Raw genomic sequence first — 23,871 nt, 5'->3', positions numbered from 1 at the left:
CAGAGGAAGATCCAGTGAAAGGGATGGCCCTAACCACACGTCATTGTCCTAAGTAGGATGGATGCAGTTTAGCTAGAGATCTTTCTTATGGACCTGTTATACACTATCTGAGTCATTTTCTTGTGTGGTTGATGGATAAGGGTAACATGGGATACATTAGATTCAGTGTTCACCGAGATAAGTTTGCAAGATTCTGAATGGCACAGTGATGGATAGGACTTGATCACTGAAGATATCCAGTGATTTGGGTAGGACTTGAGTCTAGTTTGTGCATGAATCTTTCTTGTGCAAAAGACTGTTTTCAGGTAAACACAATCAGTAGTAGATTAGCATGTGACCTTGCATATTGTTCACTTTGGACTGTCTTTGAAACAGTTGGAGTAGATAGGCTTCAAGTTTAGGAAGATACTACTCAAGCTTCAAATAAAAGAGCTTGTGTGCTTTTTCACTTTGGTGGCTCTTGTAACAGTCGGGAACCATATTGTTGAAATATACTTTAGTAATTTATATCAGCACTGAAAAATGATTTACTTTGTCAGATATAACTATTATACCATCACTTTGTTACAGCATGTTTCTTTTCTTATGCTGCTGAACATAGCACTAGAAGCTGCCCAGTAGTGTTCAGTCAGCGCTGTATTTGATCACTGATCACTTAGCAGTCTACAATCTTTATTTATGCTTCAGCCTTTGGACTTACAATCTTATCTGCTGAATTTAACATAATTTAAAAGTAGGCTAAAACTTACCGAGTATAAGAATAATCGGCCATTTTCCTCTTATTTCTGAAGCATGATGAGTAGTATGTAGGAATTTATGTGATATTATGAAAGTATCCTTAGAAAGATCACTGACCACTGCACTAACCCTTAGAAAGATATAAAATATGAAAGTATAGCCTGTAAATTTGTATCTGAGTTCTGTCAGATAGCAAATTTGTTTTATTTTTATTTTTTAGATCAGAACCAACTAAGTTAAGATTGCACACATAAACACAATCAGTAGAAGATTAGCATGTGACCTTGCATATTGTTCACTTTGGACTGTCTTTGAAACAGTTGGAGCAGATAGGCTTCTAGTTTAGAATGTGATTATACAATTAGTACACCTAAAAAAAGGCCTGCAGTGCAAAGAGGTACTGAATTGGTCTTATTTGTTTCACATCGTCTCTTAGTTTAACATTTACTCTGCTTCTTATACATGTTTTCTTGAATACTAGTGGCTAGGTTAATGAATTAAGATCTGCATGTTTGTTACAGCTTCAATTCATATCTGCATGTTTTCTTGTCATTTTACTAGATAATGGGTTCTTGGGAGGAGCAAGTTAGGCAAAAAAATTTAGAGGAGGAAGAAGAGGACGATGAGCTATTTCTTTTACTTGTTCCTACTTTACTTTTATGCCTACAAGAAGAGAAAAGGTACGTCCACACCTCCTCTCTTCCTGGTGCTAAAAAGGTTAAGGAAATCCTAGAAGGGCATGAGATTTGGTGTAGAGTTGAGTTCCGTATGGAGCCAGAGATATTTAGAGCCACGTCAAATTTTCTTAGAAGGAAGAATTTGTTGCGTGACACACGAGGTGTTGCTGTTGAGGAGCACCTTGGGATGTTCATGTTCATGCTCTCATACAATGCTAGCAATCAGATGCTACAAAAAGCTTTTCAACACAGTAGGGAAACAATCCATAGGAAAATAACATAAGTTTTCAATATAATTTCTGCCTTGACTAAAAAATTTGTGAAGCTCCCAAGGTCAATCCAAACTCATACGAAAATTGCAACAGATCCTCATTTTATGCCCTTTTTTCAGGTGAGCCATATACTAAACACATACCTTTCCCCAAGCTTTTGTTTCCTTGAGTGCCAAGTCCTTAATTTCTTTCCTTACGTGCCGAATTGCATTGGTGCCATCGATGGGACACATATACCAATCACCATTGCAGAAGACAAGGCTCCTCCCTATAGGAATAGGAAAGGAACTCTGTCTCAAAATGTTATGTTAGCTTGCGACTTTGATCTTAACTTCACATTCATTTCATGTGGATGGGAATGGTCTGCATCAGATGCAGGGGTCCTTAGATCTGCTCTTAGCAAGGGATTTCATGTGCCGGAGGGGAAATTCTATCTTGTAGATGGTGGGTACGCAAACACACCATCCTTTATTGCCCCATATAGAGGAGTTCGATACCACCTCAGTGAATTTAGGAGGCGTCGTTCATCTCAAAGTGGTTATGCTAACTATAGAGAATTGTTCAACCATCGTCATGCAATACTTCGCAACCACATAGAGAGGGCTATTGGTGTTCTAAAGAAGCGGTTTCCGATTCTAAAAGTGGGCACATTCTATCCCATAGAGTCTCAGATTAAGATTCTAACTGCAGCTGTTGCATTTCACAATATAATTAGAGGGCAAAACGGTCAAGAAGGGTGGCTAGATGACCAACCAACTAATATCTCACCAGTCAACTATGTTGATGTTCCGGAGGGCGATGACAACTACCCAAATGACTTGGAGTCAAGTGATGGAAGTACTCTCAGAGATCAAATCGCACTACAGATGTGGGCTGCCTACAATAATTAATTCAACATTATATCTTGTAAAGTAGTATGGTACCTCTACTATGTGTAATAGATGCTTAAAGTAGTAGTACTCACTAGTTTGCTTATGATTTGATATGTAAGAGACATCATTATACTTTGATATGTCTTTTTTTTAATGTTGGACATGCTGTCTTTTTTTTAATGCTGGACATGCTGAACGTTCTTTTCATAGAATTGATATGTCAAAAGAAGTCTCAAGGGTTGCTTGGAACTCCACATATGAGAAAGGTCTTGTTGATATATTACATGACCATAACAACAACCCAAAGTTCAAAGGGCAAAATGGTTGGGTATCAGAGGGTTGGAGGAGTATCACCATCAAGTTCAATGAGAGGTTCCCTATAGCACATTTTACAAAGCAACAACTACAAGAAAAGGAGAAGGAACTTAAAGCAAGCTATAAATCAATAAGGGATGCAAAGAAACAGAGTGGTACGGGTTAGGATGATTCTATGGGCATGATAATTGCTGAACCAAAAATCTGGGATAAAATTATTAAGGTAAGACATTTACTCTCTCTAGAAATAGTAATCTTGTAATTTTTTTTGGTACTAATTACATTGTTATGTTGCATAGGATCACCCCAAAGTGAGGAAGTTCCGCCAAAAGCCTTTTCCTCTCTTTAATTACTTGGCATCTCTATATGAAGGTAAAATTGTTCCTTATAAGAATTTGCTTGATTCTCAGAATTATGATCCTCGTTTTATCAGTTTTACAGTTTTTCGTGCTGCTGATTTTTTGCTTTGGAATAGGAAGCATTGCTACGGGAGATTTAAATTTTACATCAACTGAGCGAGTGGAACCTCCAAATGAAAGAAGTACCTCCGAACAAAGCATACAACACGTGCCCCCTCCAAATGAAACAAATCCATTTGCTTCAAGTTTGGATGGTCAAGGGACATCAAATCAACATATTGAACCCAATGAAGCTCAATATGCACCATTCGATCATAATTTAGGACAGCAAGAAGGTGATAGTGGGAAAAAGCGCAAGCAAAGTCAAGTTGTAGCTGTTCTTGGAGACTACTTGGACTACAAAAAGGAACAAACAGAAAAAGTTATGGAAAATCTGAATGAAAAGAAAAGACGTGAAGATGATTATTCCATTGAAAAGTATATTGATAACTTGGAAGCCATGGAAGAATTAACCGATGAAGAGAAGGCAGACGCATTGGTGGTCTTCGAAAGTGAGGTGAATAGACAAATATTAATCAAAACCAAGAATCCAAATGTGCGATTAATTTGGCTGAAGAAGAAAATTACTCCATAGATATGATCATTTCAAATTTCTGCTTGTTAGTCCATAGTCGATTGTCATGTATCCATTGATATACATTAACAAAGTATACTAGAATTAAAGGTGCTGCAGATTGGTTACTACATTAACAAAGCATACTAGAATTAAAATGATATATCTTTGTTTTGTTGCAATTTACTGCAATTTTAGATGGTGCACTCGCACCTTTGGTCAACTTAATGTGGATTCTGGGTTAACTAGCAAGCTAATTCCCTAGTTAATACAATTTAGATGTCCATATTTGTTCTCCTTCTGTGACAAATTTAGTTCTTTGCTCCAAACTGAAAGGACATACAATATGTGGGACATCTTTATGCTAATGGTGTATCATTTCTGTCCACATGCCAATCTGTCTATCATTTGCAGTTGCATGTACTCGGTGGAAGGCAGATGACATGACCTCCTGGTTAAATCACAGAGTGGGACATGTTTTCTTGCTTTTGTATGATCATAGCCTCTTTCTGAATTTGCTGGTAGTCTGACTGTTGTTCCAAAAAGAGAGCGATGTACTACTGTCTGCACCTATGATGCCCCTCTTTTAGCACTTATCTCTTATCTATGTGATTACTAAACTTTTGCAGCAGATTCTGTGACAACGTTACACAGATTCAGTGGCTACACAGATTCTACTCGATGTTCTCAATGATACTTCGGTTCAACTTTTTTATGAAATGAACTCAAGTCTGATTTTATATTTCAGTTATCTATGTTGATGTATGGATGTAGAGAAGCATAATTTGAATGTTGGTGCAGACTTTAGCTAAATCTTCTTGGATTTTAATGGATGGAGGGATCCATAATTTGAATGTATGGATGGTCTTGTAATTTTGGTGCAGACTTTAAGCATTTCAGTTGGATAAATTAGTACTATTTGAGTCATGTGTCTTTTTTAGCATGGCGTATTTCATATGTGTTTTGTGAAGAGCATTTTAATTCTAGTATTTTCTGCTTCATGTGCGATCAAGTTATATTTTTTGCTTCATCCGTGAGTAGCAGCCAGTGGGAGCAGCTGCCCAAGTACATTATGCTCCCCCTCCCCCCCCCATCAATTACCAAACAGCAACCGAGAAGGATTCCACTGGTGGGGTTATTCTCCTGGGGATTCAATGTGCACAGCAAAATCCCCTTCGGGGTTTTCTTCTCTGGTTTCCCTCCCTCTTGCTTCCAAACATGCCCTGAATGTTTTTTCAGTGCCATTCATGAGTAGTAGTTAAAAAAATAAAAGAAATGGTAGTAGTAGTACACTGCAGGTGTCGGCATCCAACACGATGTGTTTCTGTGCCCTACATAGAGTTGGGACTTTGGGCCGTGCTTTTTGGGCCGGCCCGAGCTCGGCACGGCTCGATCCAGTCTAAGCCCGACCCGGCCCGAGCATTGATGGGCCGGGCTGACCCGGCCCAATTTATGGGTCGGGCCGGGCCTTGATATGGGGCTCAATGGGCGGTCCGGCCCGGTAAAAAAATGGGTCCGCGCCCTCCAGTGCGGTGGAGTGTGACGGTGCTGGGCCTGTGCCAGCCCGGCCCAACGAGGCCCATCGTGCATTCGTGCCGGGTCTGGGCCTAGCTGAAGGTGGCTTGGGCCAGCCCGGCCCATCCCGAACAGTTTCTCGGGCCATCCTAGCACGGCCCGGAAGGCCCGAGGCCCGATGCCCTCATGGCTTTGAAAAGAACAAAGTTCACTGGATGATCTGGTGACGCAAAAGGTTCTAACGTCGAACCATTTTTCTGGTGACATAGCTAAAAAAGTACAAGTCAATGCCGGATGGTCCAACACTTTGCAGGTTGAACATGCCGGAGTGTTTTAACTTTGAAGAGGCGCTTCAAATCAACGCGTCTGATGGTCTGGCGCTGAGGATGAAACACGCCAGGGCTTTTTACACCGAATTGGAATTTCTACTAAAAAAGTGAGTGTGCACGCTGAATGGCCCGACGTTCACCCAATGACTTTGCTGGAGCATTTCTTACAGAGAAGTTTTCTCAGATGATTTTTTTTATACTCGTTGGATGGTCCGACGTGTATAACGGAGGCTTCATCGAAGAATGTCAAAATAGTAATGACTAATGACAGATGGCACCAACAGTGTTTGAAAAAGGTACATGCTAGTGTTAGGGAATGGGTTGGCTACCGCATTCACCCAGAAAACCATGTAAGTAGGAGATCATATACCATTACCACTGAACGCGCAGTGCATCGAGAGAAGAGTTGGAGTAGACCGATCCAACGTCATGTTCATCAAACTCCTCAAGCAACTTCTCGATAATATCCACGACCAGCCCCACACAGGTGGTCATGCTCCTCGACTAGCTCCGAGCAGGTGGTCGTGCTTCTCGACTAGTTCCTTGAGCAGGTCTGTCACGTCTTCGACTAACTCTGAGCAGGTGGTCGTACTCCTCAACCAGTTCCTCGAGCAGGTCTGTCGTGTCCTCGACTAGCTCTGAGTGGTCGCGTCGCGAGTAGGTATGTCGACCAGCCAAGTAGGTCCTTGAATAGCCCGACAAAAGTATCGCAAACTTCACATTGAGGAGATCTGCGCCGCAATAGCAACAATGCATCTACGGTATCCACACGTACTAGGCGGAATCATCGAGTGCCGATGTGCTAGCACCGCACGCGCACATAGGGTTTTAGAGATCGTGTGGAAGGTTGCAGCTACAGTATCAGAGTGGCTCACCCCTTCACGCCCCACCCTACAACTCTCCTTATATAGAGCTCGCTAATGGGCTCTCATGTTGGGAGCCCTTTAGGACTTAACACCTCATGGATTACAATCTAATCAAACCCATATACGAATCCAATTTGCATGTTTTGTTTCAACCCATTAAGTGTATGACCCGTTAGATTCATATACAAACAGCTACAACTCGGAAACTCTTTCCAAACCAAAATCAATAGCGGTCCCTAGCAGGACATGTTGACTTTCAAGTATACATAAAGATCATATTGGCTGAACCTTGATACACACATGCATGGATCCCTTCATCTTATGATACCAGTCAAGCATAAGGCGAGATACGTTTCACCCTTGTGATAGCTCGATCATTCACTCGATCAAGTAGTGGATTCATCATGATTAACTCTTTAATCATATTGACATGACCATGCACTTTCTCAATCCAACTACCTCGAGAGGCACATATATATCTCTTTCGTTATCAAGGATGCGCAAATTCCATCTTGATCACTCACACCCCACAACATGTTTCATGACAAACCCAAAAACTACCTTTATAACTACCCAATTATGAAATAGCGTTTGACAGCTCCAAAATGTCACTACACATTCTACGAATCAATGATGATCTCAGGTATAAGGATCATGTAGGTACACCATTTGAGATAACAACTGATGACACGTCACAAATAACAATCCCAACAGTATTTCAAGGTGGGTCTATCCAAAATCATGTTCTCTAATATGAATGTCCATATTATTGATATTGTATCTCTATACCTATGATCCATGAAACATGATTATCAATCAATACATGTACTGGTCTTATAAATCATCATAATGATACGTGACCAGAGGTCAATTTTGAATAACATCATGATACAAACAAAGAGTTTCACGAATAAGTTAAATACTTGCTAATCAATGTAAATGACATTTATTCTAGGAATAGCACATTATTCAGAAATACATGAACATAGATGTGCGATACAATCATCTCTATGATTGCCTCTAGGGTATATCACCATTAGCCGGATGGTTTGGCGTGTGTGAGCCAGTACATGCCGGACCTTGTAGCGTTAAAAAAAAAGTTGTTGGTTAGGCAATGTCTATATTTAGACCTCTAGCCTATAAATACCCCATCACTTGGTCTCACTTTGATTTCTTGCAACCCAGAGGAGCCTATACATTGTGTGTGTCATCAAAAAGTAAGAGATAGCACTTAAGTGATTTGCAAAGTATCTAATTGGAAGATTAAGGACATCATTTGTGCTTAGAGAGTAGCAAATGTGTATCTAACTGTAGTTTTTTATGCTTGATCTTGGTAAAGTGAAACTATTAGTTTGTTACTCTTGGTGATTAAAAACGCTTAGCCAGTTTTAAGTGATTGGAGTTGTCCCGGTGAGCTCTTGGAGTTTTTATGGGAGCCTCAAGAAGTGCGATATACTTGGTTTGATGCCCTCCAATCCAGAGATAAAGAAGTGGCGATCGTGAGGGAGCACTAGGGGTGGGCAAAAATACCCAAGACCAAAAACTGAGGCAGAACTACCCAATGCCGAACCCGAATTACCTAAAGCCCAAAATTTCGAGCAGTATTTCGAGTATGTGTCCCAGATGACCGATTTTTTTTTTGTTTTTTCGGGTATGTTCCTCGGGTACCCAAAATAATCGAAATATCATTATGTTCTTTTCATTTAGTGTTTCTGGAGAGGGAAAGTGTTCTTTTTTATTTGATGTTATATTGTTTCGAGAAGAGACATATACATATATGTTCCTATAGCGCCTGTTCGATTATTTAGTGTGTGAATTGTGATACATTATATAAGATTATGAGACTCGATTTTATTGTCCATTGGTCAATATGGGTAGTTTAGGACAAACAAATTTGATAAGGTAGTAAGCGACAACTTTACTAAGGGCATGTGGTAAGCTTTTGCTTTTTTCTTTTTCTTAATAGTTGTGCATAAATCTAAAACATCAAACCAAAAATAACAAAAGAAGTAACATATAAGAAATTAGGGTATTTTGGGTATTTTGGTTACCCGAATTTTTGAACCATATTTTGGGTACTAGTTTCAGAATACCGAAATTTAAAAAACCCAAAATACCCGGACCGAAAATTCGGGTATACCCGAATGCCCACTCCTAGGGAGCACTTGAGTCTTAGTGACTCAAGGGGGAGCGATATCATTGGTGGATGCTTCAACGAGGACTAAGGGGGAGTGCCAACTCCCCGATATCTCAGGAAAAATCAATGTCCTCTTATCCATCTTTCTACTTTCTCACATTTATTTTGATTATTTACATTCTTGCAAGCTTTAATTTCATAATTTTCTTAGTGTCTTTGCTCTAGCTTGTTCGCGTAATTGCATTATATTTTATATAGGATAAGGTTGCTACTTGTTTTAGTATTTGGTAGAAGTATTTTTAATTAGAGTCCAATTCACCCCTCCTCTTAGGCCATTCGATCCTTTCAGTCTCTCTCTACTTTCGTCATTGGAGGCCAAACTTCGTCATCGACTGCTACTTGGGTGGCTGGCCAAGACAATGTTCTTCGACTCCATCATCTGGTTCACTGAGCATCGGCGGTGAGCATGGCGGATGGTGGTGCTTGGCTGACGGCGGTGATGCGCTACTGTGAACGAAGGAGGGGGAGGAAAGGCGCGCGATGCTCAATGGAGCACGACGAAGCTCACCCTAGGATCGAAGTCAAGGAAGGAGGTCAGAGGCCAGTAGATTGACAGCGAGGTGGAGGAGATCATGATGGCGGATTCTGTAGAGGAAGAGGGAGGCGCGGGTGGCAGTAGCTTGAGTCAGCTTAGGCTCGAGGAGGTCTTGGATGAACTCAAGGCATGGCTTCTCCGTTGGATCCAGGTGGCAGACGATGAGGAGGACGGTCGAGGCAGCTGCCTAAGAGGAAGAGGGAGGTGTGTGCGATGGGAGCTTGGGTGAGCTTTGGCTCGGGGATATCGTGGATGAGCTCAAGGCGCGGCTTCTTCACTAGATCCAGGCGGCAGACGGTGAGGAGGACAGTCGAGGCAACTACCGAATAGGAAGAGGGAGGTGTGGGCAGCGGGAGCTCAGGTCGGCTTTGGCTTGGGGATGTCGTGGACAAGCTCAAGGCGCGACTTCTCCACTGGATCTAGGCGGCAGACGGTGAGGAGGACGGTGAGGAGGCTACCGGAGAGGAAGAGGGAGGCGTAGGTGGCAGAAGCTCGAGTCGGCTTCAGCTTAGGGAGGTCGTGGATGAGCTCGAGGTGTGTCTTCTCTGCTGGATCCAGGCGGCAGATGACAGGGAGGATGCCCGAGGTGGCTCGACGATATCGAATAGGTGCTCTGATTTGCTATGGTGACTCGGCTGAACGGTAGCAAGAGGGAGAGAGCAGGGAGAGAGAGTGAAGAAGTGAGTGAAGAAAGAAGCAACGTGAGAAATAAAGAAACTAAGTTATGTTTGTAATGCTAATGGTGAATAAATATGTGTCATAATCTGATGAAAGCAACATTTTTCTGAATTATGGATTGTGGCACAATCTAATCCCAAATTGTAGATTCTAGATTGTTGAATCATCCTATTTGTTTTGGATTCTAATTTTAAAAACTAGAATCCACACTCAGAATAAAAAACAAATAGACCCTGAGCGCTTTAAGAGAATTTGGCCAAAGCCTTTTCAACCCACTCACCCACGATTATGCTAATCTGCAACCATTATTATTGCTAATCCACTCAACAAATCTACTTTATCAATTTCAGTTAGTTGGCTAGGGTACCAAATAATACAACTTAAGCTAAGTCGGCCAGGTTAAGGTTAGCTAACCTATTTATTGTAACTCGAATACAACACATCTTAAATCCCTCAAAACACATATTGCATGGGTTATTGTTCTGTTGTCAAATCAAACGCCCAAAGTTCAATTTGATATTAGTCTTTAGAGAATCTAAACTAACCTCAAACTAAAAAGGATTCCACACCGATACAACCCCTGACAGCTTGGGGTGTGTTTGGTTGCCTGAATCTCCCCTAGCCTAGCCCTGTAGATGCGTATAATCTTAAAGAAAAACGTATTTGGTTATCCACATATAATGTTCTAGCCTAGCCCAGCAGATGCAAATATATGGCCTCATTGTGTCCCAGAAAGTTAAACTTGATTCAAGCTTCACTCCGCAGCTTGACCCAGCGGATGTAGGCTCAGCATCCGCTCATGCATGCGAGCCCACTTGTCAGTATTACAAATCATCTTCACGCGAATAACCAATCACAATCTCAATTTTTATATCCACTCACGTGACATCAGATTCAATCAACCAAATAGAAACTCAGCTCAATTTGTCTTTACACATACAACTAAACAAACACTCTTTTTTTAACAAATATGACTTCACTCATATACTTGGCTTACTTATACACAACAACTATTTGAAATCTCTTTCGAGAACCAAAAACCCCTCTACTACTTAAAAAGTTCGTACTACATCGTAACTTCAAGCATGGTTCGCTCCCATCCCTATTCCGCTCGAAAGGCGATCCCATTCCCCCCTCCTCATCCCATGTGCGCCGACAAGTGGGCCTCCAATCTACGTGACCGCGTCCACCCCCACACCCATCCCCACAACGTCTCCGCCCCCGCCCCCGCCCTATAGTATCCCCCACGTCCATCCCTGTGGCATCCCCCCACCCCCAAAGAGTAGCCTAGGCTTCTCGCCGTGCCACTCGCTGGGTTCCACCACCAACCTGTCTTCTCAGGTACTGCCTCCTCATCCCCGTAGATCAATTAGGGTTTGACTCAGCTTCGAGGCCCATCCATCCATCGTGCTAGGAGCGTGGATGGATTCTGAGTCTCTCGTGTGCTGTGCTCATCGATCCCCATCTGGATCCTAGCCATCCACGAAGTCTCACAATTCGTGTGTGCGGGTTTGCAAGTCGACAGCCATAGCCAATCCGTCGGGAAGCGAGCGTGCACTGACGGTAGGTTGCTCCCCCTAGGAAGGTGGAGAAGTGGGGAGGCTGACACACATTTTCCATATGCCCTGCATTGTATGCGTCGCGCCACCACTGCGATGACGAGGGTGGCGGCCGAGGATATGAGAAGGGCGTCCACCACTACCACAGTGGCTACCACCGCCGGAGAGGCATCAGAGTCAACGCTGACTATAGGGTCGAGGTGGGCAAGGGTGTGGACTGCACTCCGCTGGATTCCCAACTCCACCAATAGCATAATCGCTGCCGAGAGGTCCCAGCGCCGGAGGTCCTGGTCACTTGCGAAGTTGCGATCACCTTCGCTGGCGGACTGGCATCAAGGGAGACACACAGACGGCCCCCCTCCATAATTGTTCTGCAGTAATTGCAAAGGGAGCAAGCCGCCTGTCACCTGCTCTGATCTTGTCCCTGATCTTACCTCAGGCGCTAGGTATTGAATCATATCGACTTCCTTCTTTCTCTACCATTTTAGATTGGTTAAGAACTAATGATTATGGCTAAACCTTGATGGAGGTCATGCTGCTTACGAATGGCGGCCCTGGCCTCCTCATACACTTAAGAATAGCGGTGTCAGTGGATGAACACCGCAAGCGGGGATCCTGAGGGACCTCCTTTGAGATTCGGTCGGAGGGCTGATTCTGGATCTACCTCGTACGTGGATTTAATACGAATGTATGAGATCTAGGCGGGACGGATAATCGTCGGCTAGTAGGAGTAAATGCTCAAGGGATTTTAGACAGGTTTGGACCGCACGGAGCGTAATACCCTACTCCTGTGTGTCTGATGTGCTATTAATGCTCTTGGAATGCCTTTCTCATGGTCCCGAGCACCCTCTCCCGGATTTGTCTCTTCTCGGGTCCTCGGGGAACTCCAGGTACTCGGGGGCCAACTGTTCATGGCCCCGAGCACCCCTCCCGGAACTGGCTCTTCTCGGGTCCTCGGGGAACTTTGGGTACTCGGGGACCAACTGTTCATGGCCCCGAGCACCCCTCTCGGAACTGGCACTTCTCGGATCCTCGGGGAACTCTGGGTACTTAGGGACCAACTGTTCATGGCCCCGAGCACCCCTCCCGGAACTGGCTCATCTCGGCCCTCGGGGAGATGGTCCCCGAGGGATGGCACCATGTGGCATTGTGCTGTCCTGACCTCGGGACTCGGGAACCCCTGTTTCCCATATCACCGACAAGCGGCCTCTTGCAATGCCCATGACCCCCGGCGTCTTGCTTGAGCAGCTCGAAGTTCTACAGGCTACCATCCTTGCAGCTGGAAGAAGTGCCGATATGGAATAGAGTAGTTGGGCATACGTCACATGTGAGTTCACTACGCATGCCTCACAAAATTTGCATTTCCGGTTTGATCTCCTCCCATCTACCTTCTTTGAATTTATTTTCTTCTTATGATGAAGCATTTTATCTATTTTAACTGGAGCAACTTTTTGTCGCTTAGGAACTGTGATAGCCCAACCGATCTTCATTCAACCCATGATGTATTTGATGAAATGTAGCTCAGCTAGTACGGAACCTCAAATCGACATCTCTGGCAATAGATTCTATAGGTATGCATTTGTAACTTAAACGAAAATTTTGCATGCAACTGAACTCTATATATCTGATTTATGACAAATATTTATTCATTCTTGTAAAATGAAGCATTGTGTTTTAATGTGAGAGCTATGAAAAGGATTAACATAGAAATTTCTGCCTAAGATATTTTAGAAGTGCCATGCATCACCTGCTAATATTATCCTAGAGCCCCGACGACATGTCTGCTTCAGGTGGGTGAGCTTGGGTGTTTTTTTAATTATAAGATGTATTGGGGCCTTATAGGACAGTATGTTGATATTTCAATATTTGTTAGATGTTGCATCTAATTTAGCATTTTTTTTAACACAATATAAAGAACCTGTAGGGTTAGGTTATCATAAGAGCACACAAGCTGAATAAACTACACTGCTACAATACAACACGACTAAGAATGACATTTTGGAATACTAAGATGGTTATTCAACTATCTTTCATGCTGATTCATTAGTTCAAGAAAAGTTAACAACATTTTCCTTGCTTTGCTTCCCATGTTTGATTTGTTCTATTCTCAAGATTGATGTAACGCATAAGAGAAGAGGTCTTTGTTTGGTTAGTCTTGGACAAATAAAGATTGTTAAAGTGTACTGCTTATTCTGATTCCATTTTGTGATATGATCTAAAAGGGAAGTTAGGAGGGAAAATAGTGGTGTACGATTGAGATGGACTTTAGCGTCTAATAATCAAGGAGGTCAAATTAATAATGTAAGATAGCGTGGAACACCAAGTAGTTCTAGCCTTGATGGTGGTAGAGTAGGCCCACCTGTTCTTCCCTTCAGGGCTTTGGCTACTGAACGATGAACTAAATGACAGAACATTGCTGCACTCCATGCATCATTATCGCCACTGCATTGTTGGACACTTAACCATACATGCTGCATGCTACACCCGCTATTTCTATGAACATAGTGCTCTTTAAGGTCTGATTGACCATATGTTAGTTGTAGGCTTGCAGAATTGAAAAGCTATGTGATAACATATATTTTTGGAGGTTGCTATAGAGAATCACAGTTCACATAGTTTTAGTGTGGCAGTATGCATTTTCTTTTCTTTTAATTAGCAGCTAAAGTGTCAGAACAAGAGAATTTTTTTCTTATATGATTTTATAATGGCTCTAATATTTGTATGCTATCACAAGGCAAGGAGTGTTTTGCCATGCTTGCCATTGCCATTAGCATGGTGGCCACATGTCTTGTGTGACAAAGTCAGCAGCTTGATCGGCTGATCACTCATCCTCACTTTTTTCTTTTTTCTTTTTTTATACATTCTTATGAGTGATCATGTCATGTTTTTCCTGCAAAACAGTGAATATGACCTAGCACAATGGAAATACTAGCATTAGTAAATGAAAGACGTCAATGTCAACCTGATAGCTGAAAAAGTTAACTTGTTTGTAACTTGGTTTTTCCTTTTTCTACTTTTGGAATTGGAAAGCTGCAAAGAAGTTTGAGCTGGTTCTTTGCTCCAAGTGAAAGGGGCTCCTAAATTTTCAATCAACCATCTACTACTTATATTGAAGAGAAACATGTACTACTTTTGCTTCTTCTCACATTCTGATGATTGGACTGAAAATTGAATGTCATGTCAGATGGTAGTTCACTGTTAGTTAAGTGGTTTCACAAATTTTGGAAAAGAGATATCATTGTAAACTGATACATGATCATGTTATGTATTCTCTTCTTATTAAAATTTTAGCACTTTGATGATTTGATTTCTTTCAGTATGTATGCAATGGTATAGTGGAAATTATTATTCCTTGGTGGTCAACAATTGTATGAGTACATCACTCCCCGTGGTTTCAAATGGTTATATTTTCAATAAATTTCAATAATTTTGCCCTTGATTTGTATCTATCTCTTCATGTAGTACGAAATGGCAGAGAACATGTGCAATACATGTGCTGTTATATCTGCTGCCATATCCATATGACTTAGCAAATCTTGAAGAGTGATACAGTTGGTTGTAAACTCAATGAACTAAAATAAGAATTGACATTGTTTGTAAATCTATTCCTATGCATATATATCTCCTGCCGCGCTAAGGCTCATAATCCAGATATTGCCTTATTTTTTTCATCTATAAGTTAATTCATGACCTTGAAGTTCATAGCTTTTACATATACTTAATTTTGTATAATTTTTGTATCTATTGTAATTTACGGATACTTCAAGGTCATGCTAGTAGATAATCATGTGCACCAAAATTCCAAACCCATCACGTCACTCCACTCCATGTCCACGGGCAGTGACAAATGGATCTTTTGTTGGTCCGTCTCCAATCTCCATCCGTGCCACGACGGCGCGCACGCCAACCCGACCCGACCGGCACGGCGCACCAACGCAAAAAGGTTAACCCACCCTGCCCACCAGTCCAGTCCGTTCGTTCCGACGCGCTTCCCCGCCCGTGCCCACCTCCCCCTGCTGCGCCTGCGACCGCGGTAACCTCACGGCGCCTCACGACGCCACGCCACATCGCGAGCGAGCCCCAACCGTCGCCGGCCCGCAATTAAGCCGCTCCCGCGGCGGGATCCGGTGGCCGCCGCCCTGCCGGAGGCTGAGGAGGAGTAGACGAGGGGGATGTTAGAGGCGAAGCTGCCGTCGCCGGGGTCCGGCGCGGCGGGGGCAGCGGCGCACATCCACCACCACCGGCGGTGGGCGGCGCCGCTGCTGGCGTCCGTGTTGCTGTCCTCGCTCCTCATCTCCGCATCGCTCTTCTTCTCCTCCTCCCGCGCGCTGCTCCTCTCCTTCTCGCCGCTCCCCTCCGCGGCCTCCGCCGAGCCGCTCTTCGTCGAGGCCAAGCTCCGCCAGCAGATGCGGGCCGAGGACCGTCCGCCGCGGGGGGCCGTGCCCAAGATCGCATACCTCGTCTCCGGCTCCGCAGGGGACGGCGCCGCGCTGCGCCGGACGCTCAGGGCTCTCTACCACCCGGCCAACACCTACGTGGTACACCTCGACCTGGAGGCACCCGCCGCTGAGCGCGCCGAGCTCGCAGCCGCGGTGCGCGCCGACCCCGTCTACTCCAGGTTCCGCAACGTCAAGGTCGTCACCCGCGCGAACCTTGTCACCTACCGGGGCCCGACCATGGTGGCTAACACGCTGCACGCCGCGGCCATCCTGCTGCGCGAGGGAAGCGATTGGGACTGGTTCATCAACCTCTCTGCCTCCGACTACCCCCTCGTCACACAGGACGGTGAGCGCAGATGCGGTCTGTCTCTTTGCGGTCCCCAATTCCACGATTGGATCGATCCTGCAAAGACGCGACCTTTGATCCAAAATTTGCGCTTCCAAAGGCGCGATCTTTGCGTGCCAATTTCGGCGAAATCGATTCAGACTTGGGGGCACTCACCGGAGGATAGTAGTGGATTGGGGATTTCAAACTGGGCGTACAGTTGCTGGCTGCAAGCGTTTGGCAAAGATGCGATTTTTATACGCTTCGAGTTTCCAATTGGGGCATGGAGTGATGTTTCGATTAATTTATGACATGTTTTTTTCCCAATTGGTCTGGGAATTTGTTTAGATTTGATTACTTTTGCCCGTTCTAGGTGGTATCTGGGGAGAGTCAAATCTTGTGCGTATTCATTCTTTAAATAGAGACTTTCTCTGCTCCTCCCCTCTTGATTACAGTCTTGTTTTTGCCCCTTCTATTTCGATCTCCTCCTATACTGGATTCCTCTACTTGTTCATGGAGTGAGAAGATTAGTTGTGATCAACATGTCTCTGTTTTCTGACATATCTATCCTTATTGGCAGATCTGTTGCATGTGCTCTCTGACTTGCCTAGGCAGCTTAACTTCATTGAGCATACCAGTGACATCGGGTGGAAGGAGTAAGCATGGAGTTTCTCTGAAAGTTCTGTTCTCTGTTCCTGAGAGTTGTGCAGTGGCTAAATTTGTCTCTGTAGGTACCAGAGGGCCAAGCCAGTGATCATCGACCCTGGGCTATACAGCCTGCAGAAGTCTGATGTTTTCTGGATTACAGAGAAAAGGAGTGTCCCAACTGCATTCAAGCTCTTTACTGGTAAATGCATCCTCTTTCTTGATGTTGACATGAGCTGTCTCACCTTCTAGGTTTTAGTTTTTCTTCTTTGCACTATCTCGTGTGTTCACTATATTTCATTTGCTAATTACTGTCTGTTAGTTGCTTGCTCTCTACTTGTCTGTTTTTTCTGGAATCATGTTTAACTCATAACTTTCATGTATCGCTGTTGACTATGCTTGAGATATGCAAAGGGGACACTTCATTTTTTCTTTTGCTGACCTTGATGTGTTCAGGCTTAATTTATGTTGGTTGAGCATGAATCAGGATTTTGGTACTTCTGCCAGCACATAGAGTTGCAGCCTTGCAGGTGTTTGACTTGTTTGGCTGTTGGGACATTAGGGTCAAGCTGAAAAGTTAGTAGATAGTATTATAATATTCCATCGGTTACTGTTGCTTAATTTAGAACTATGGTCTTATTTTGCTAGCGTGTACATGCTACCTAGTAATTTCTGGGCAGTCACATGTTAGTCAGTATTCTTGTATATGGATTATTGCTGCATTACCAGAATGGCTTGTTAGCATGAAATGATTAGTTAGAAAACAGATGATACAACACTTTAAGTAGAATCAGTACCATCTCTCCAAGAAGGGAAAAGAACTAATATCAGACTAGCAGTTGAGATGGCACTAGATGGCTTCATTTTAGTTCTCCATGGACATAACAATTTGGTCACTTATTTGTATGACTCTGCATTCTCTTTTTCCTTACTTTCAATATTATTAAGACAGGTATGAGACCTTAATACTCCACTTAAGGTTAATTTTTTCCTCTAATAAAAGCTAAATTTCGTTGATTCCTGGGTTGCTGAAAATCGCAATCTTTAATGGGGAGGGAGCACGGGACTCTAAAAATTTATGAGACAGTATAATATGTAGTTTGGGTTATTTCTGCATCCTGCATATCAGAATATTAAGCCACTAGCAGAGGGGTTTGTGAGGGTAAGCATCATGCAGAAGGCACATCAGATTGGCTGCTTCTGGGTAGCACTTCCAGTTACCACCTTGCCAATCACCAGCTTGCGTTGGTGAAAGTGACATTCTGACTTTTCTAGTTTTCTTCATCTGAAATCATTGTCCCCATCCGCTCTGATTTCACAATTTATTCAATACAAAATAAAAGACTCAACATTAAACATCTTACAGTTGACTAAGATTGTGTCAGCCGTAATTTATACTTGGTCACAAAAGTCATTAGTTGTCATGGCCAGTTCGCCCAGTGGATTGCTTCGGATTGGAGGGCCGAAGCGTGTATTGTAGAGATCCCGAAATTCGGCCCACAACGGTTCGCCGCGGGAGCGCTCCAGATGGGCATACCAATGATGGGTGTCGCCGTCCATATTGAACGTTGCTAGCCACACCTTGTGCCGTTCCTCCATCTTCTGGCCACGAAAGAACATCTCGCAGCGATTAAGCCACGGTAATGGATCCTCTTTGCTGTCATATTTTAGAAAGTCCAGCTTGAAAAACTTGGGCACACCACCAACGACACCGTCTGTGTCATTGCTGGGATTGTGGTGTGAGGACCATGGCTTAATTGCGGTAGCTCCACGAACGGTTGCTTTGGCAGAGGGTCGGAGCCGTGTTGCAATATACCATTGTGCTGCAGAATTCCCGAGGGTGGCCATGCCAATCGGTGGCTTCCCGACAGCAGGCGCAACCTTGGTCTTGTTGGCTTCGTCCGTGAGCACTGGCGGCTCGGTGCCGTCGTTTGCGCTCAGCTCCTCCACGCCCTTCGCTTGCTCCAGCCGCGTCAACCGATCCATCACGCTGTTCAATGCCTTGGTGACATCGTTTAGGGTGGACTGGGCGTCGGTGAAGCCGGTTTGGAACTCTTTGCGCAGCAGTTCCTCCTGCTCTGTGAGGAGCTTCTTGAACTACTTGTGATCAGCCCCAGATCCCATGAAGGTCCGGTCGTGAGGCAGTGAGCGGATAGGGTAGTTGTGGGTGGTCGCCGGCCGCTCCTTGGCCGAGTTGTTGACGCCAGCTAGGCGTCGAGCAGCAAGGAGATGAGGATAGAGAATAGGGATGAGAACAAGATTGGTTTTGTATTGCTTGCTTCCATTGTGAAGATACAATTGGCTTATATAGCCAGCTCAATACAATCTGACTCCGTAACCGACTTGTAATCTAAACAAACTCCTAATATCCAGAGGAAGCTAACCGAATTGTAAACCAACTCTAGACTTGTAGATAAAGACTAAACCATGCCGGATACCCTGCTCCTGCGACGACGATACTGGCACCCGACTATGACATTAGAATTACATTATGTTGCATATTATAACAAAGCTTTTTATCTGTATGCTACTTGCTTTTCATGAAAGTATCATGTTGTAGTATTTGTTTTGAGTGATGTTGGGAACACTTTCTTTTTTTTATTACCTTAAGCAACCAAACTTGTAATTTCAGACTTTACAACTAGTTCTATTACTTCTTTCTTGTTCGGATGGCACAACCAAGAGCCACATGCTCGTCTAAAAAATAGCTGCATGCTGAAATGTGATTCTTGGAGATGATGTATATTGTGTTGTCATTTCCTGCCCAATTTTGTTCATATAAATATGTGTTTTTTCACTTTGTATTTGTGGAATATAAACACTTTCACTACGTACAAATTTCAGGCTCAGCATGGATGATGCTTACTCATCAATTTATTGAATACTGCGTATGGGGATGGGACAATCTCCCAAGGACAGTCCTTATGTATTATGCCAATTTTCTCTCTTCGCCTGAGGGTTACTTCCACACAGTCATCTGCAATGTTCCTGAGTTCCGCAATACGACAGTCAACCATGATCTACATTTCATTTCTTGGGACAACCCACCAAAGCAACATCCTCATTATCTCACACTCGATGACTTTGATGGCATGGTTAACAGTAATGCTCCCTTTGCAAGGAAGTTTGGAAGAGAAGATCCTGTGCTGGACAAGATCGACCAGGAACTATTGGGCCGTCAAGCTGATGGATTTGTGCCTGGTGGATGGACAGATCTGTTGAGCACAACCATGAAAGGAAGATCCTTCACTGTTGAACGTGTGCAAGATCTCCGCCCAGGGCCTGGTGCGGATAGATTAAAGAAACTTGTCACAGGTTTGCTCACCCAAGAAGGTTTTGATGACAAGCATTGCTTGTGAAACTCCCATCAAGATGATTATGGGATAGCCTACACGGTGAAATCTTGGGGGCATTGAGCAATTAGCTAGTTATTTCTACTAGCTAAAGCAGCAGCACAGAGCCTCAAATCCCCGGTGATGCAATGGTAAGATAGGTGCCCTTATAGACAACCGTTTGACCTGAGTTACCGTACAGCAGGAGACCACGGATGTAGCAGGCGGACATTATACAGAACTAGTAGCTCATTAGGTTATGTTAGATGATTATATCAACCCCGAACCAATAATAATCTTGGAATTTTTTACATCTCTGCACGCGGGTTGTGCAAGGTGGTCCATTCTTCGTTCAGAAGCCATGGCACCAAGTATCTACCAACTGGTAGCGTGTGAGACTTCGTTGTATTGACTGGTGGATATTTCTGGGCAAACTGATACATTTGATTGCACACATGTATTCTTTTATTTCTCCTTTTTTTATGAGTATAGAAAAATGCTTGCGCTGATTTCATCCCTACATTCTGTAAATGCACTTGTTTCAGCTTTTGCCGCGCTGTTTTTGTTGCGAGACATAGTTATCAATGCTGTTGGGAATATCTGGCTTTTGTACTGTTCTGGAGTTTGGATCTTTTAAACTGGGTTTCAACTTTCAGTTATGGGAACTAAGCTAGTATCTATCAGGTGAAGTTTTTTTCTGGTTGGCTATGCATACATCTGCACATAATATTGTTCCAATCAGTATGTGTGTGTGTGTGTCGTTTTTTTTTTTTTGCGAAGGAAATCAGTATGTGTGAATTTGCAAGTAACTAATATCTGGACTGTATTGCGTCGCAGCAAAGCCATTTCAGATAGGATGCCTTGCCGTATGTGCTTATTCTTTTCTGTTTGCTGAACAAAACTACTGCATTTCACACTCCAGTAAATCTCTTCAACTACTCCAATTTATTGGGTGCTGAATCATCGGCATGGCCAGCAGTCTCCTGGATCCTGTTTCGAAGCCTCACAAGCTTCTTGCCAATATTTTCGCCGCGAAACAGCGCGGCAAACGCCGACGGGATGCTCTCCAGCCCGTCGGAGACGTCCTCGATGACCTGGACCTTTCCCTGACGGATCCAGTCGCCGATGATCGCGTTGAACTCGCCGAACCTGCCCAGGAAGTCCCAGGCGAGGAACCCCCGGATGGTGATGCGCTTGTAGATAATCTCCAGCAGGTCCGGCACCGCGCGCCGCCCGGCGCCCGTGTACTCGGAGATGACGCCGCAGACGGCGACCCGGCCGTAGGTGTTCATGTTGGCCAGCGCCGCCTCCAGCATCTCACCGCCGACGTTCTCGAAGTAGATGTCGATCCCGTCGGGGAAGTACCTGCCGCATTATTTCGTCAGACTGAGCCAATGCAAATCATTCAGACGCTTCTGAGAAGATCATGAACTGGGTCACTGACCTCTTCAGCGCTGATTTCAGGTCGGGCTCGTCTTTGTAATTGAAAGCATCATCAAATCCCAGCTTGTCTTTCAGCAGATCCACCTGAGAGTTAATTCAGAATTTCATAGTTAGCAGAATTCTTTTCAGTATGTGCCGAAAAGTTTTGGACTTTTGGTTTCTTATGATTCCCAACCACACGACTATATCACTCTGAATTTTGGTTTTCCAGGGAGAAGAAACTCTGAACTTTGGCGAAAATCCACGATCAGCAATCAAACTATTAGTTCGTATAGTCTGAACTACTGCCTCGTGTCATATGCATGAGAGGTTACACCCCCTGAGGCCCTGACACGTGGCATGACGCATGTATGAATGGGACACAAAGTTTGCCGTTTCCCCATGGGGTCACGAAATATCACAAAATAACAATATTCAGATGATGATAAGACAAATAATATTCACTATTTGTATATTTGCACTAATTTACTTGTTTATATAAAAGACTTACTTTTTAGCCCGTCGCTGTGTGACAGACTATGATTAGATGTTGGAAAATGGTAAAGAAAAAAATAGTAACAGAGAAGCCACCTTGGCTTTGCTGCCGGCGCAACCGACGACGTAGCAGCCGGCGAGCTTGGCGAACTGGCCGACGAGGCTGCCGACGGAGCCGGACGCCGCGGACACGAACACCTTCTCCCCCTTCACCGGCTTGCACACCTCGAAGAAGCCGCCGTACGCCGTCATCCCGCTCGTCCCCAGCACGCTGATGTGATAGGACAAGGGGAAGCCGGCGGAGGCGTCGATCTTGGACATGAGCACGGTAGGCGACGGCCGGAACAGCGTGTAGTCCTCCCACCCCAGCACGCCGGCGACCAAGTCCCCCTCCTTGTACTCCGGGCACGCCGACGCCACCACCTCGCCGGCCGCGTACGCCGCGATCCTCTGCACAGCCGGAGTGAAGCAAGAGAAAGCCACATGTCACGTCTTGCACTTGCACACATTACACATGGTACAGGGAGAGGAGGGTGTGGCCGAGACGGTCCGGTCACCGCCGCCGCCGCCGGCCAGTAACTCACCTGGCCGGGCTGGATGCCGTCGACGGCGAGGTGCGACGTGCTCGTCCTCTTCATGCGGTTGAGCTGGTACGGGTCGACGGACACGTAGAGGTTCCGGACCAGCACCTCCCCGGACCCCGGCGCCCACCTCGCCGGCGCCTCCCTCACCTCGAAGTCGGCCTCCGTCGGGGCGCCCTCGATGTGGTGCCTGATGGCCACGTACCGGTTCCCGACCTCCATCGACGGCAACACCACCACCAACAGCAAATCCAAGGACAAGTGGACAATGTAAATGGAGGCCGGAGAGACGAGCCGATCGAGTATCACAGGTCGCGTGGTCCGCTGAAATATATGGACGCCGTTGGGTTCATACGTTGCACCCGATGGATGCGAGCGCCGAGCAGCACAAGAGGCCAAAAGGGCGGCGAGGTTTTTCAGATGCCACGGGAGGGGTAGGTACAGAAGACGGAGATGCTGCTCTCGCCCGATTCCGGCATGCTTTTTTTAATCGGCGCTTCGGTATTCGTTGGAAACCTAAGGTACGAAACGGGGCTCGAACCCATCGGCTTGACTCCATTCCGAAGCTTTGTCACCGAGCTCCCACCGATTCCAGCATACTGTGGAGCCAACTCGTGTGTGATACCTCTCCCATGGATCCGTATCATCTGACTATGCTTTGCCACAGTAACCGACAGTTTGCTTACAGTACTGCATTTTACTGTTTACACCATCACGGATACTTTAGAAAAGTCAGAAGATGCGGATCATCACGGATACGGTAGCAAGTCAGGACGGTAGTGACCGGTGACCATCCATCCAACCATCAGGACGGTAGCAAGAGACAGGCGCCTATTTGGAGGGTTCTGGTGTTTGGTACGAGAACGAGGCTGGCCTACCTTATTTCCGACGGAAATTTTGATATCCCGTGCGACGACGATACGGACATGTCGAGACATCAGGATGCGCCGAAGGGTAACGTGTTTGCTCAACAAGCTCACACATGGTTATGAGCTATGCTACTTCGAGTTCAGCATGCATCCTGCTCTGCTCTGCCCGGCGTACATGCGGCTCGGGTGTCAGGACCCAGCCCCTGCACAGTACAGTGCAGTAGCAGTAGCACAGCAA

General features: G+C 44.9%; 3 protein-coding genes and 1 pseudogene across 3 annotated transcripts; 3 read left to right on the top strand and 1 right to left on the bottom strand.

Moving 5' to 3' along the window:
- The first annotated feature begins 1,302 nt into the window (after positions 1-1,302).
- On the top strand, positions 1,303-2,577 carry LOC133930071 (uncharacterized; annotated as a pseudogene).
- A 193-nt stretch (positions 2,578-2,770) lies between these two features.
- Positions 2,771-4,293, top strand: LOC133930070 (uncharacterized). The gene is made up of 4 exons (XM_062376782.1): positions 2,771-3,097; positions 3,174-3,246; positions 3,350-3,789; positions 4,261-4,293. Exons 1-4 carry the CDS (start codon positions 3,050-3,052, stop codon positions 4,291-4,293), a joined length of 594 nt encoding a protein of 197 aa, XP_062232766.1. The 5' UTR covers positions 2,771-3,049.
- An 11,148-nt stretch (positions 4,294-15,441) lies between these two features.
- LOC133883465 (beta-glucuronosyltransferase GlcAT14A-like) lies at positions 15,442-20,786 on the top strand. Its single transcript, XM_062322799.1, has 4 exons — positions 15,442-16,310; positions 16,870-16,945; positions 17,021-17,136; positions 19,779-20,786. The coding sequence occupies exons 1-4, from the start codon at positions 15,698-15,700 to the stop codon at positions 20,291-20,293; spliced, it is 1,320 nt and encodes a 439-aa protein (XP_062178783.1). The 5' UTR covers positions 15,442-15,697; the 3' UTR covers positions 20,294-20,786.
- Positions 20,787-21,111: 325 nt separating this feature from the next.
- LOC133883466 (2-alkenal reductase (NADP(+)-dependent)-like) lies at positions 21,112-23,821 on the bottom strand. The gene is made up of 4 exons (XM_062322800.1): positions 22,768-23,821; positions 22,280-22,633; positions 21,711-21,793; positions 21,112-21,631 (listed from the first exon to the last, which is right to left on the bottom strand). The coding sequence occupies exons 1-4, from the start codon at positions 22,984-22,986 to the stop codon at positions 21,202-21,204; spliced, it is 1,086 nt and encodes a 361-aa protein (XP_062178784.1). The 5' UTR covers positions 22,987-23,821; the 3' UTR covers positions 21,112-21,201.
- Positions 23,822-23,871: the final 50 nt, after the last annotated feature.

This window comes from Phragmites australis, chromosome 10, assembly GCF_958298935.1.
Source record: "Phragmites australis chromosome 10, lpPhrAust1.1, whole genome shotgun sequence".
NCBI lineage: Eukaryota > Viridiplantae > Streptophyta > Magnoliopsida > Poales > Poaceae > Phragmites > Phragmites australis.
Note: the sequence above shows the minus strand (reverse complement) of the source record. Positions and strands in the feature narration are given on the sequence as shown.